Raw genomic sequence first — 13,403 nt, forward strand, 5'->3', positions numbered from 1 at the left:
TAAACTTCAGCTTTATAAGTCGTTGATATTCCTATTTGAAAAAAATGTTTATCATATGGATACTATTACGCACACACATACATACTATATAATATTATTGTGTTCCTTTTTTTCTAGCATTAATGAATTGGAATTACCGAAAAAAAAAATATTTTATATGTAAAATTACAATTTTAACTATAATGGTGCAACATATATTTGTAAGATATATTATTATAAGTTAATTTTCCATTGAAAAACTTACTGCTTTAATATAAAAATAAAACTTGTTAGTGATCTAAATATATGAATGTAGAAAGGTTTCAAATTATTTTCTATAAATAAGTCTATAATATTCTAACTATAAATAAGTATATGCACACTATATTTCTCACTAATTTCCTAGAGAAAGACATAAATATTATAGTTTGAAACCCATTGAAGCTCATGACCCATTCCTCTAATTTTTGCCCTTAATTGCTACTTTTTTTGATGTACTTACACGATAAAATTAAAATAGCAAAAAAAAAAATAATAATTGAGTAATATAATTAATACAAATGTATTATTATCTACAAAGAAATAAATCTTTAGTCATTTTTTATGAGATGCAAGATAGGTATTTATAACTTTATCAAATTTCATTCTTTTGACTTAGCATATATAAGTTTGTAATTATTATGTTTTGGCTTTTATAATTTCTAAAAAATGCCTGAATAATAATTTGAATTTTTATTTATCGAAAATTTCCTCCTTATATATGCATCTTTTTTGCTTTCTTTTATTATCATAATTGATATATACTCTAAAATTTAAACACAAAAAAATTAATAATAGAAAATGAAAAAATCTATTATTGTATTGCTCGCTCTGTCTTTGTATGTTAAGACACTTTTAGGCACGCAAATAGAAAGGAATATTAATAGCCATTTTACAAATAAAACTGGTAAATAATACAATAATAATACTTATTATAAAAACAATAAAGGGTATTTATTTTTAACTATATTTTCATGTATAAATTACTTTCAATTAATTATTAAAAATAATTTATTCTGGTCGATTATATTTGTTACACGTTTTAAGGTGTATCTAAATATTTCGTAATGTTGGGACAGTAAACTATATATCTAATAAACTTATACTAATTTAAAAAAAAAAAATTATATGAACAATTTTTTTTCCAAAGTGTGAATGAAATTCCATACAAATACACACTTATATCGATATTTTATTGTTAATTATTCTTTTTAATATAAAAATTTAGATATAGATCCACAACTAGTTATTGCTGTGAATAAACCCCACATTATGAATAACTTCAATACTTATGAAAATAATGAAGATCAAATGGTAAAAATAATTACAACCGAAATATTTGTATCGATGTGAACTATTTTTCTGCGCACACATATACTGCTTCATTGCCTAAAGAAAAAATTACATAAATAGAGAAAAATAAAATTCGTATAATAATTATATATAATACTATCGTAACTTATATAGAATGAAGAAAAAGCTAAGGCAGAAAATTTTATAAGGGCCGGTAAAAATTAACCTCATTTATTCTTAAAAAATATATAATAGCAATCATATTTTTATAATTTTGTGTCTTCTTAATGTTATTAATAGCAAAGGAATTACTACATATAATCGAAGAAAATAAAAATGTAATAGACATTATAAAAGGGATATAATTATGCATAATACATATATATGAAAATAAAAGGCTGACTATGCTAAGAACAACCCATAAGGGATATCTAACTAATTTCGATCATTTTCTTCAAAAAAAATCAGGAATTACTAGGATATAGCATAGCTAAGGAACTTGGATTAGAAATTAAAACCGAAATTATGAATGGAAATGATGAAAATGTTTTAAAATTATTATTAAATAATAAAAATAGTGGATTAAAAAACACAAAACCAGGTGCTGCACCTGTAATAGTAATGCTGCCCCAACACTTATCTAATGAGTAAAAATATATATATGCATGAGCCTAACAATATTTTTAAAATTTATAAAATATTTTGAGATAAAAAAATGTAATAATTTAATATAAATTATTTAGATATACATATATTTTATATTAATGATTAAATCTTAACAATTCCCCTTTTTCAAGAGAATTGCTTTACTACAATAATTACGTTTTCAAGAAAAATGTTAAAAACACAAAAAATTTATTATTGAAAGTTTCCTATTTAGAAAAAATAGCAAGTAACTGATACTATAATACATGACAAAAAAATATCTATAAGTATATGTGTGCATATATGAATAATATATATCCCCATTATAATATATACAATTACATAATATTATTTACTTGGCCTATTAAAATGTCGTGCAGAAATTAAAAGTATAAAAAAAAACGAAACTATTGATGAATTAGAAAAAACAGCAGAGAATATAGAAAGGGTATTTCAATATTTAAAAAAATAAATATACAAATAGTGTGTGCGTTTTTTATTTTAATAGCCCATATCTATATACCATATATAATTTTATATAGTAAATTATATTTATTTCCTATCAAAATTGCATTATTTGGTCTTATTTTTCTACACATATATATAATGCATTCATAAAACATATTAATTATTTTTATTTTAATAATTATTTAGTGCCTATCACGGAAGCAAGCTATTGAAGACAAGTTGGAGGAAATACTACATGCCGATTATCAGATGAACAACGTTAAATAAATATATATTACATTTGTGTTATTAAATATAAAATATACTTATGCATATAATAAGATAATAAAAAGAAAAATATTCATGTTGTACAATAAAGAAATATCTGATAATACTTATTATAGCGAGTGTGAATATATAAATGCGCAACCCATTATAATATTTTTTTATGTCTTTTTATAGAAAAACATTAAACGGTTAAAAGGGGAAATGGACTTTTTAAATATCAAAATAAATGTTTTGGTATGTTTGTAAAACATATAAGTTTTCTTAAATATCTTTTTTCATATTATATAAATAAATATATAGGCACATAGTTACATCCATGCACGCATATACATTACACCCCATTTCTGTATTAACAGAGACAAAAGACCAAGAAATTACATCTTGTAAATTAATAAAATATTAATTTATAAATGCTATTGTTTTAAGATAATAAACAAAATAATACCAATAATAAATATATAAAAATGCACAACCTAATTAGGTGCTAAAAAATGTCATTTTCGCCAATAAATATCAAAAAACATTTTCCATGTATAAAGTTTTAATTATTTTATATATTTTTTTGTAATTTTGCATATTTTAGATAATATTAAACAATATTTTATATCGTTCTTTTTCTATATATCTTGCTCTCTGTATATATACAACATATATAATAAGTATACCTCATTTGTGTTTCTTTATATAATATTCCTTTTTTGTCATTGTTATTACTCTTTATTAAAGAGTTGTATAACAAGCTAATCTTAATTCTTTTTAATGTTCTTTTTTTTGGTGCTTTTTCAAGCCATCGTCACCTAAATATCCTTTGTAACATTGTAAAATTTATCTACATATCATGCACGTGCACAAATGATTTGTGTCACCTTTTAATTTTTTTTATGATTTCATTTTTTTTTTGTTCAGTTTTTTTTAATCACTATTAAATGATGTTTTGCAAATGTACATTTTCAGATTATGATAAAAATTGTTTTTATTATGAAATATATATAATTTATTGTATCATGTAATTTAAAAAATGTGGCCATGCGTTTGCAAGCGCGAAAAAGAACGAATGCTAAAAATTATAACATTGTTATATGAATATTTTAGTTTGTAATTATAATTTCCAAAAAATACGTATAAATTCATAAAAAATATGTTAAAACATAGTGGCAAGAATAACGATAAATATAACAAGTCACAATATAATTATAAACAAAAAAAACGCGTAAAAATACATTGTATACAATTTTTTAATAATATATATTCTTCCATTCCCAAATTAATAAAAAATGCCTATAAATGTTATTATTCCATCAGGTAATTTTTTTAATTTTAATTTTCGATAATATTAAAAAGTTTTTTAAAAAACAGCTTAATTATTATTCTTTTGTTAATGGACAATATAACCATACAATATGAGCTGACAACTTGATAATATTTTAGCAATATCCTTATATCTATATACATTTATAATACGCCCTATATCCTCATTTAGTATTTCATTTGCTATTTTTTTAACTTGTTATATATACATTGATTTGGACATGAATTGTATAAATTTTATTACCAATGCAGAGCCAAAAAATCCATCGTCGATTTTTAAATATGAGAGAAAGGATACACCCTCAGGTGACCTTGAGGGTTTACTTGTATTGTGTTTTTTAGGAATTTTAATTGGAGTATATTTTAAGGTTAATTTTACAAATTCATTATAACTTAACAGATTAGAACAAAAATATGGAAAGCTAACTTATGCTTATATATACATATGTATTTTTTTTTATTTTTACATAATTTGACGGAATATAACTTTTCCTTTTTTATATTTATTTTATCAGGTTATTGAAGTAATCTTTATGATAGTATTCCTCCTAATTTCAATATTTCTAACTTCAAATAGCGGGGAAATAAACATTATGTCAATACTTCCGATGATTACGTATGCTATTTTTTTCATTCCAATACATATAAATATAATAAAAAGAAGAAAATAAAATCACATTCTACACTATTTATATATTATGCATTTGTTATTAACATATGGAAATTATTTCAGCAATATTAATGTAACGAATTTATACATTATGTCTTTTAACCTTATATATATATATTTTTTTTTAGGATGGTTATTATGACATCAACAATGACATGGCTACAACAAAAAAGTCCTAATAAAACATAAGGCAGTAATATTGAACTGCAACGAAACATATCCTTATTTATTATTTTTTTTACGCTATATATTGCATTTATTTTATTTGATTATTATTTTTTTCGTTTTTTTCTTATTGTTTCTGTTTATCACTCTTAAAGATCATTATAAAAAAAATTTTAACACAACAAATAGTATGAATATAAAGCAAACAAAAAAAATATATGGTGTGCGTACATATATTTATGACTAATTGGCACTCGCTGATACGTGGGTACACGTATATACAAACAAAGGAAAAGTATAAGGTAGAATAAAAAATATATTAATATTTACCAAATGAAGGTAGACATTTTTTTGAATCAGAATTTAATTCCCACAACTCTCCTTCGATATCATAAAGAGGAAATTCATTTTTAAAATTATTTTTTTTTTTGGCATTAATATTTGTAAAGCTTCTTTTTGTATTTATAGGATTTTCTAAAAATTTCGATTTTATTTTTGTGGGTTTAATAAAATCGTTTTTCTTTAAAGCTAAATTAAAATTTTCATAAGTACTAAAACAAAAAGATTTATTTTCGTCATTGCTTGTATCATAACCATACATATTTCTGTATAATATTTTTCCTTTTAACTGATTAATATGCTTATTATTATCACTAATCTTATTTTCTTTGCTTTTGTTTTTTTTTCCATTCATTTTTTCAGTTTTTTTTTTCGTTTCATTTGAGAGAATGTATTCAAATGATTGATCTGTATTATTAATGATTTTTTCTTTCTTTTTTTTCAGCTTAAGGCTTTTTCTATTATTATTAACTTCGTTTTTTTTTTTATCCTGATTTGTTTGATTTTTTGTATGTTCTTTTTCACTACTTGTGTATCCCCCTACTATATTGTCCTTAAACATATTGAGATCGTCGGAATAAGATGGTTTTATTTTAGGGTTATTTTTTGGGGGGGATTTATTTTCTTTCCTTTCTGCGTAATATCCATGCATTTTAACAACTAATACGTGATTTCTAAAGGTAGGAAAATAAGAAAAAGTAAATAAAATAACAGTAATAATAAAAGGGATAGTGATAATAATAGAACAATGAAAAAAGCAAAATACATAAACGCAATCGATTTAGTTCAAATATATTTTCATTACAAAACGATTTCTAAAAAGCTTTCTCTCTCTCCAAGCTCTGGATACAAATACTTTCCTATATCACTTAAAAGCTATAAATAGAAGACAACAGAAATAAAACATATTAAAAAAAGAGTATTAATAAAATTTGTTCGTAAAATACATATAAAAATCGTTCAAAATAATTCATACTCGATAATTTTTCTAAATTGGACAAGCATATACATATAATCATGTATTATTTATTATTACTATTTTGAAATAAAAGTATGTTAAGACATCTTCCAACATTTCATTTTGTTCTATGGTCCATCGTTTATATATTACTAAAAAAATTCAAAAAATCATAATAATGGGTTTATACAAAAAATATTAACTAATGAGTAGTGTTATACTTTTTACTAAATATGTTTCACACAATTATATAAGATTTATTTAATTTTTTTAATACCTTTATTAAATAATATTTCAGCATTCTTTATATCTAAATTCACCTTGGTATTATTTTTTTCATGCTGTCGTAGTAAATACGATCTTGTTAAAAAGTTTGCACATAATCTTTTATTCATTACATATTCTACAGTTCTGTGTAGTATAAACACGATTTAAAGAAGAATAGGGAAAAAATGTGTATTATTTTTTTAAATTGTGAAAAACTATAAAAGAGATATTTACAGGATTCTGTTAAATAAATTAAGTTCATCATATCTTGTATTTATATATATATTTCACTATATATGTGCAAATATGCATTATATATATATATTACCCTCCACAATATGTGCTATACATAGCAAAAACTTTTAGTAACTGTGCTTCTTCTTCACACGGCAAAACTACAACCCCTATAATAATAGTATAATTGAAAGTTTAATAATATAAAACTATAAGACATATATATATATATGTACTTTTTATGAAAATTTTACTTTTCAAATTTAGATAGTCCACCTTGATATCTTGTAACTTATCTCGGGAAGATAGTTGTTTCGAGCTATTATTTTCAGATGACTGTATATTTGTTTTATTTTCTTTAAGTTCGAGATTTTTTTTTTCAAATTTTAATTGTTCAATAATTTTTTTTAAATTTTCAATTTTTTCGTCTTTTTTTTCTAATTCTTTTAAGCTATTTTTATTAATATTTTCAATTTCTACATTTTTTTCTTCAATGATTTTTAAGGAGCTATTTAATTCTTCTTTTAATTTTTTATTAAGTTCATCTTTATGAGTATATGCTTTTTCAATACTTTCTACTCGCTCTTTTATTTTTAATTTTTCAGAACTTTGTAATTCATGTTCACTAGAACTATTATTGTTATTATTATTTTGCTTGTTATCATTGTTCTTTTCATTTAATAATGTATTATTGTAAGATTTTTTGTCTTCATCATATAATTCTGTTCTTTTATCATTTTCATATTTTATTTCATCAGTTGCGATACCAATACTTTTTACATCTACAAATGCATCGCAACTTGCATCTACCATTTCACAAACTGCATTGATTTCTTTGAATTCTCTTTTTATATCTACCTGAACACCTGCATTGTATCTTTCCACATGTGTACTTTTTTGCGAAATTTTTATTGATGTTAAATGTTTGATCATCACATTGAACTGTTTAAAATAAAAACAAAACAAAAAGAAAAAATATATAAATATTTTAGATTCTAAATATTATAATTGTCGACTTCGAAACAAAAGTCACTATAAATTGCTCATTATATATTTAGAATGTATACACGTTTATTTAATATGATGTAATATATAAATATGGTAGTGTTCATATTATCGTTTACCTTTTCCTCCTCGGTCATAACTAGTTTTCGAAATAAATAGCTACTTAGTCTTTGTAGTACTTGGAAAAAATATTTATATTCTATTTAAAAAAGTAGGGAAAAAATCGTGAAAAAAAATTTAGATATTTTATGTTATCTTAAATAGACGCATTTTAATTACGTCTCAAATAGGGGATATGTAAATATGTGCCTCAAATAAAATCAGCGTATGGTTACCAAAAGGATGCAAACAAACAAGAATCACAATGATATATAATAATGAACTAAATGTACCTATGCATCCCGTATTTGAGGAATTTGAAGATTTAAAGATGTAATACAAAACTTCCTTGTTTTTCTTCTTAGGTAGTAAATTATAATCGTAGCACTGCGAACAAATTGGTAAAAAAAATAAAATTATTATACTGGTTACAAAATAATGTGAAAGAAACATGAATATTGTAAACAGTATCAATGGAAAAGCATATTGCTAGTTTTTTTAATTTTTATATTTTTAACCATTCGGATAAATTCGGTGACCCCCATGTAGCCATTTATTGAATACTTTCTAAAAATTATTTCTAATGTCTTATTTAATTCATAACTCAAATAAATAGATGTCCCCTCATTATCTGGAACCAAATATGCTTGCTCTGGAACATAATATTCGTCCTTTATTTTATGTATTGTTTTATATTTAACTCGTGTGTTTAATGGTCCATGTTTGTTAATGCAAGCCATTTTCTTCGTTTATTAATTTATAATGTGCATGTTTTAATTATTTTATATTACTGTATCCTATTTCGATTTTTTATTCAAATTTTATATTTTTAAAAGATAATTTAATTAGCAATGAAATTGTTGTAGAACAACAATACGGAAAAAAATTAATAAAATAAATAAATGAAAATAAAATGTAACACATATGTGAGTATATAATTGTACATTATACTAGCGTACAATATGCTCAGAAAAACAGAACAATATTTAACAAAAATATAAAATCTACAAAAAAAATTCAAACAATTTTAATACGCGCAAAATGATTTTCACAAATATTTAAACAAAATTAAATAAACATTGTAGTGTATAAACATACACATATATATATATATATATATATATATATATATATAGTTAATTTGTGTAACTTATTTAACAAATTCATTTCAAAAAATAAAATGCAAATATATTCAAAGACTTAACAAGAAATATAAGAAAAGCAACATGCAAAAATTAGTATGTGCTTTGCACATATTGGTATGCATTATTATTTATAAGACCGAAAAAAAAATAATAATGCATCTTATATAAAACAAAAATATTCTGATTATTTATGAATTAGCAACTATTTATTAAAAATGCATAATAGATTCCGACAAATATCTATGTCAATCTGTATTTTTTATTTTATCTTTCCATTATCTATTTATTACTAATATATCATTTTTTCTATTATTACCCTGCATAAATAAGTATATTTTCCTTTTTATTTCATACATTTGTTTTGTGTCCATATGTTTATTGTGTTTTTTTATTAATAAAATACCTGCCATGAAAGAATGCATGCTATTTATTTAATATTAGTATTTGTTTTTTAAATAATATGATACTACTAATGTTGCACCAATACGCACGCTATAAAAATAGTGCTTGTTTTCTATAATTGTTTGCTTTTTGAATGTTTGATTGTTTTTATTTTTTCCCTACACTCATAGGCATTCGGTTTCGATACATAGTCGTATCCTACCGAATATAGCTTTAATCTTTACTATTATATACATTTTTATACGAAGAGATAATGATATATATATTTAATATATATAATAATATTTTTGATTAAAATAAGACAGTATTATATATACCTTAAAAATTTATGACTTAGAGAATACACATTCAGACTACTATATATATTTATAAAGTATGTAAACATTACAGATGAGTAAAAAATTTGGTATCTTAAAAAAATATACGCAGAAATATCGAAGGTTTTGAGAACTATATAGAATTTTTATCCTTTCAACGCTTTTCTATATATGCTTATATCTTTCCTAAAATGGTTATAAAAAGAAAATTATCTATAATATGTATATAGGCACCTGTTATATTAATTAGGTATTGAGATTTAAAAGATAATATATTAATTTGCGGTGAAAGTATACTTAGGTTTATACATTTGTTATCTATTATATTTAAATTATTTTTATGGTACTTTTATAAATTTTCTTTTTTTTATTAATAAAGTGAAATTATATATGACAAGAATAGGAATATTATATTCTCTATTTTATTCCACTTTGAATAGAATGAGGCATATTCATATAATAATTTTTCAATATATTTTAAATATAAAAAAAGTGGATATCTTTATAAACTAAGAAATAGCCTCAGTTTTATATAAAATAACTATAAATGTATTTTTTATTTGCACACAGTAATTTTATATGGAAAAAAAATATATATGTGTGTAGAAAATCAATATGAATTTATATACACATTCTATACTTAATTAATTAGAACGTGACGATAAAAAGGTGGAATGTATTGAATGCCTATAAAACAAAACAAGAAAGTTTACTAGTATTAATAATATATATAATGTTAGGATATGGATATTTAAAAATTTCTTAAGGGACTATTTTTTTTTTGTCATTTTCATTGCAAATTCCATTTTTATGTTGAGCTTGAGAAAATATTTTTTTTCATATTTTTAAAAAGTAATAAATACCAAAAATTATTGTGAATTTTTGTCAATAATATATAATATATGACAATTTACACACCTAATGGAAAAATTATCTCGTACGTTAATATAAGATTTACAAATAATTTTTTTTTTAAAAAATTATTTCTATTTCTTTTACTTTTGTCATTTTTACATTTTTTGGTAAAACCTTATTGAAATATTTTTATTTTATTTCTATAACTGTTTCTATATGTCTATTTATATTTTTTTCATCATTGTTATACTTTTTGTTTTATGATATTTTTTCATAACGCTAACTGTTCATTTGTTTGTGTCTATACTATATATATATATATATATATATATATATATAACATACGTGTGAATGTATGTATATTGGTTTTTTGTAATGCAAAAGCTTTTTACAATAATTAACCTAAGTTTATAGTTCAATAAAATTAAAAAATTACAATTTAAAGGCATAATTAGAGCATAGCATATATGTATGCGTATATAGACATTTGTATATACATATAATAGTTGATTTATTATATTTGATTATTCCTTCTACGTTTTTTTTTAATTTATTAAATTACCATTTGTTTTTTGTTTTTACTTTTTTGGAGTGTTTATCTTTCTTTGCATACCTAAGACAATTTCAGTTGAACGTTTCCAACATATAAACAAAATTTAAGATGCATCCAAATACTAGCGAGGTAAATAGGGGTTATGAAGAAAATGGAGATGAACTGAATTATGACAATTTAGCTAATTCGATGTTAGAAAAAATGGATAAGCAAATATATGACGAAGCATCAGTTTTTAATTCGAATCCAGAATATGTTAACACAGGGGAAAGAAAAGAAAACAATTCTGTTAATAATTTTTACCAAGAAGAAAAAACAAATAATCCATATAATGTGGGAATAGGAATAAATGAGTATAATAATGGTCATATAGAAAATACAATAGATGAACACACTTTGTATGGAGGTTCATATCCTCGTAAAGTTATGACAGCATTGGGGCCATTGCCTTTACCCGAAGAATTCAAAAAAAATATTCCTGAGAAATTTGTAGCTAAACCTATAATAGAAGAAAGAGAAATATATGTATCTAAAAAAGAAAGAAAACAAAGAGAAATAGAAATACCCCATGTAAAATATGAACATACTTTTGAAAAAATCAAAAAATTGTTAAAAGTAAATAAATTAGTACCAAGTGTGTCTGAAGTAATTAAAGAAGTACCAAAAGAAGTTCTAAAACCAGTAATAGAAGAAAAAATAATTGAAGTACCACAAGGAGTAAAATATATAGAAGTTCCAGTAGAAGTTCCATGTTTGTATCCTCCTAAAATTGTACCAAAAGTAGTAACTCAATATGTAGAAAGAATAGTAGAAACAATTAAGCCAGTAGTTCAGGAAAAAATTATAGAAGTCCCACAAACTGTTATAAAGCAAGTACCAAAAATAAAAACAGTTGAAGTTCCTTATTATGTCCCTAGATACGTTGAAAAAGTTGTTGAAGTTCCATTTAAACCTAATGGCGAAATGCCACAATTAGGTACACACATTCCATTTCCTATTTCAGAATCCTTTCCACCATTAAAACCGACACAATATTTGAATAACAATCAAGCACACTATGGATTTGATGAAAATCAGCATTCTATGATACCTCAATTGTGTTGTAACACATTTAATGAGCAACAAAATTACCGAAATAATTCTGAGCAAAATATGCAAAATCAAGAAAATACACCACTAACTGTTTTAAAACCAATAAGCTCGAAATTTGCAAATAGTAATAATACTCATAAAAATTCCCTATTATCCACAAATTCATTTTTGAGATCAAATATGGATTATAGACAAAATAATTCGAATTTGTATACACAAATAGAAAACTTACCAAATATACACAATTTGCCAGAAGGATTAAAATGGAGCTATCCTGATGGAGTAGTACCACAGCATGTGAGAAATAATAGCAATAATATGCCTCCTCTGGTTTTTACATGCCCTCCTGAAATTGGAAAGGTTACATGTACTAAAAAAGATATACAACCCGATATTCTCACAAAAACCGGGGTTTATGAATTTGATGGCTTTAAAAAAAATGGAACATCTCAGTCTTTATTTCCACCTTTGGCTCACAATGACAGAGTTCCTTTTTTGCCTCCACCAGCTGTACCTGGAACTCCAGATGTTAAAGCTATCCAGAAAAACATCTAATCTTATCTTTACAAATATTAAAACAATGTATGTATTTTTTTATATTTGTTATACCGCTAAAGGTGTTAGATATATGTATATACAGAAAGTGATGTGTATCCATTTTAATGGTTTCTAATATATAGTAATAAAAATAACAGAACATATGCTCAAGCATTTTAACAATTTTTTTTTCTACATATGAAAAAAACAGTTGAATAAATAATACAAAACTAATCTAATCATTTAAATAAGAGAACCAAAGCATAAATATTTCTTTCATTATCCATAAATTTATGTGTAAATATAGTTGTATGTATAGATAAATTAAAAAATATTTTATATTCCCTAAAAAATAATATTATGCACCAACACTTTGATTTTTCTTATTATATATATTTGTAATAATGTTAGTATCCTATTATTGAACTTACGAATATTGTAAAATTTTCTATTATATGCTATATCATTTTGGTAATAATAATTTTTTTGTTTTTCACTACCATATATTATATATATGTTCAAATATGTTGTAATAAACAAAAGGCGCATGAGTTAAATCCTCAGATTTTACTTATTTCCAAATGCAAAGACTTAATCATTAGAAAAAAAAATCGTAATAATACGGATATTTATTATATTTTTTTTTAAATGTTTGCTATTTTGTTTGGGTCATACGATATAAATAAGTAAAATATAAAAAATATCATAATTATATGCAAAAAGGGCAAAATAAATAATATAGGAACAATAATTTATTTCACATTCA

General features: G+C 23.0%; 4 protein-coding genes across 4 annotated transcripts; 3 read left to right on the forward strand and 1 right to left on the reverse strand.

Moving 5' to 3' along the window:
• Positions 1 to 819: 819 nt before the first annotated feature.
• On the forward strand, positions 820 to 3,083 carry PBANKA_1436300 (conserved Plasmodium protein, unknown function; the record flags this gene model as incomplete). The annotated part of the gene is made up of 10 exons (XM_034567717.1): positions 820 to 925; positions 1,247 to 1,332; positions 1,486 to 1,525; positions 1,612 to 1,649; positions 1,780 to 1,958; positions 2,109 to 2,203; positions 2,337 to 2,404; positions 2,611 to 2,682; positions 2,866 to 2,925; positions 3,048 to 3,083. 10 exons carry the CDS (start codon positions 820 to 822, stop codon positions 3,081 to 3,083), a joined length of 780 nt encoding a protein of 259 aa, XP_034424187.1.
• Positions 3,084 to 3,965: 882 nt separating this feature from the next.
• On the forward strand, positions 3,966 to 4,858 carry PBANKA_1436400 (conserved Plasmodium protein, unknown function; the record flags this gene model as incomplete). Its single annotated transcript, XM_034567719.1, has 4 exons — positions 3,966 to 3,993; positions 4,252 to 4,367; positions 4,515 to 4,615; positions 4,798 to 4,858. The coding sequence occupies 4 exons, from the start codon at positions 3,966 to 3,968 to the stop codon at positions 4,856 to 4,858; spliced, it is 306 nt and encodes a 101-aa protein (XP_034424188.1).
• A 295-nt stretch (positions 4,859 to 5,153) lies between these two features.
• On the reverse strand, positions 5,154 to 8,476 carry PBANKA_1436500 (conserved Plasmodium protein, unknown function; the record flags this gene model as incomplete). Its single annotated transcript, XM_034567720.1, has 9 exons — positions 5,154 to 5,847; positions 5,979 to 6,049; positions 6,210 to 6,283; positions 6,409 to 6,542; positions 6,727 to 6,802; positions 6,887 to 7,574; positions 7,757 to 7,836; positions 8,030 to 8,123; positions 8,255 to 8,476. The coding sequence occupies 9 exons, from the start codon at positions 8,474 to 8,476 to the stop codon at positions 5,154 to 5,156; spliced, it is 2,133 nt and encodes a 710-aa protein (XP_034424189.1).
• A 2,640-nt stretch (positions 8,477 to 11,116) lies between these two features.
• Positions 11,117 to 12,655, forward strand: PBANKA_1436600 (inner membrane complex protein 1h; the record flags this gene model as incomplete). The annotated part of the gene is made up of 1 exon (XM_034567721.1): positions 11,117 to 12,655. One exon carries the CDS (start codon positions 11,117 to 11,119, stop codon positions 12,653 to 12,655), a length of 1,539 nt encoding a protein of 512 aa, XP_034424190.1.
• Positions 12,656 to 13,403: the final 748 nt, after the last annotated feature.

Source organism: Plasmodium berghei (genome assembly GCF_900002375.2).
Source record: "Plasmodium berghei ANKA genome assembly, chromosome: 14".
Classification (NCBI taxonomy): Eukaryota; Apicomplexa; class Aconoidasida; order Haemosporida; family Plasmodiidae; genus Plasmodium; species Plasmodium berghei.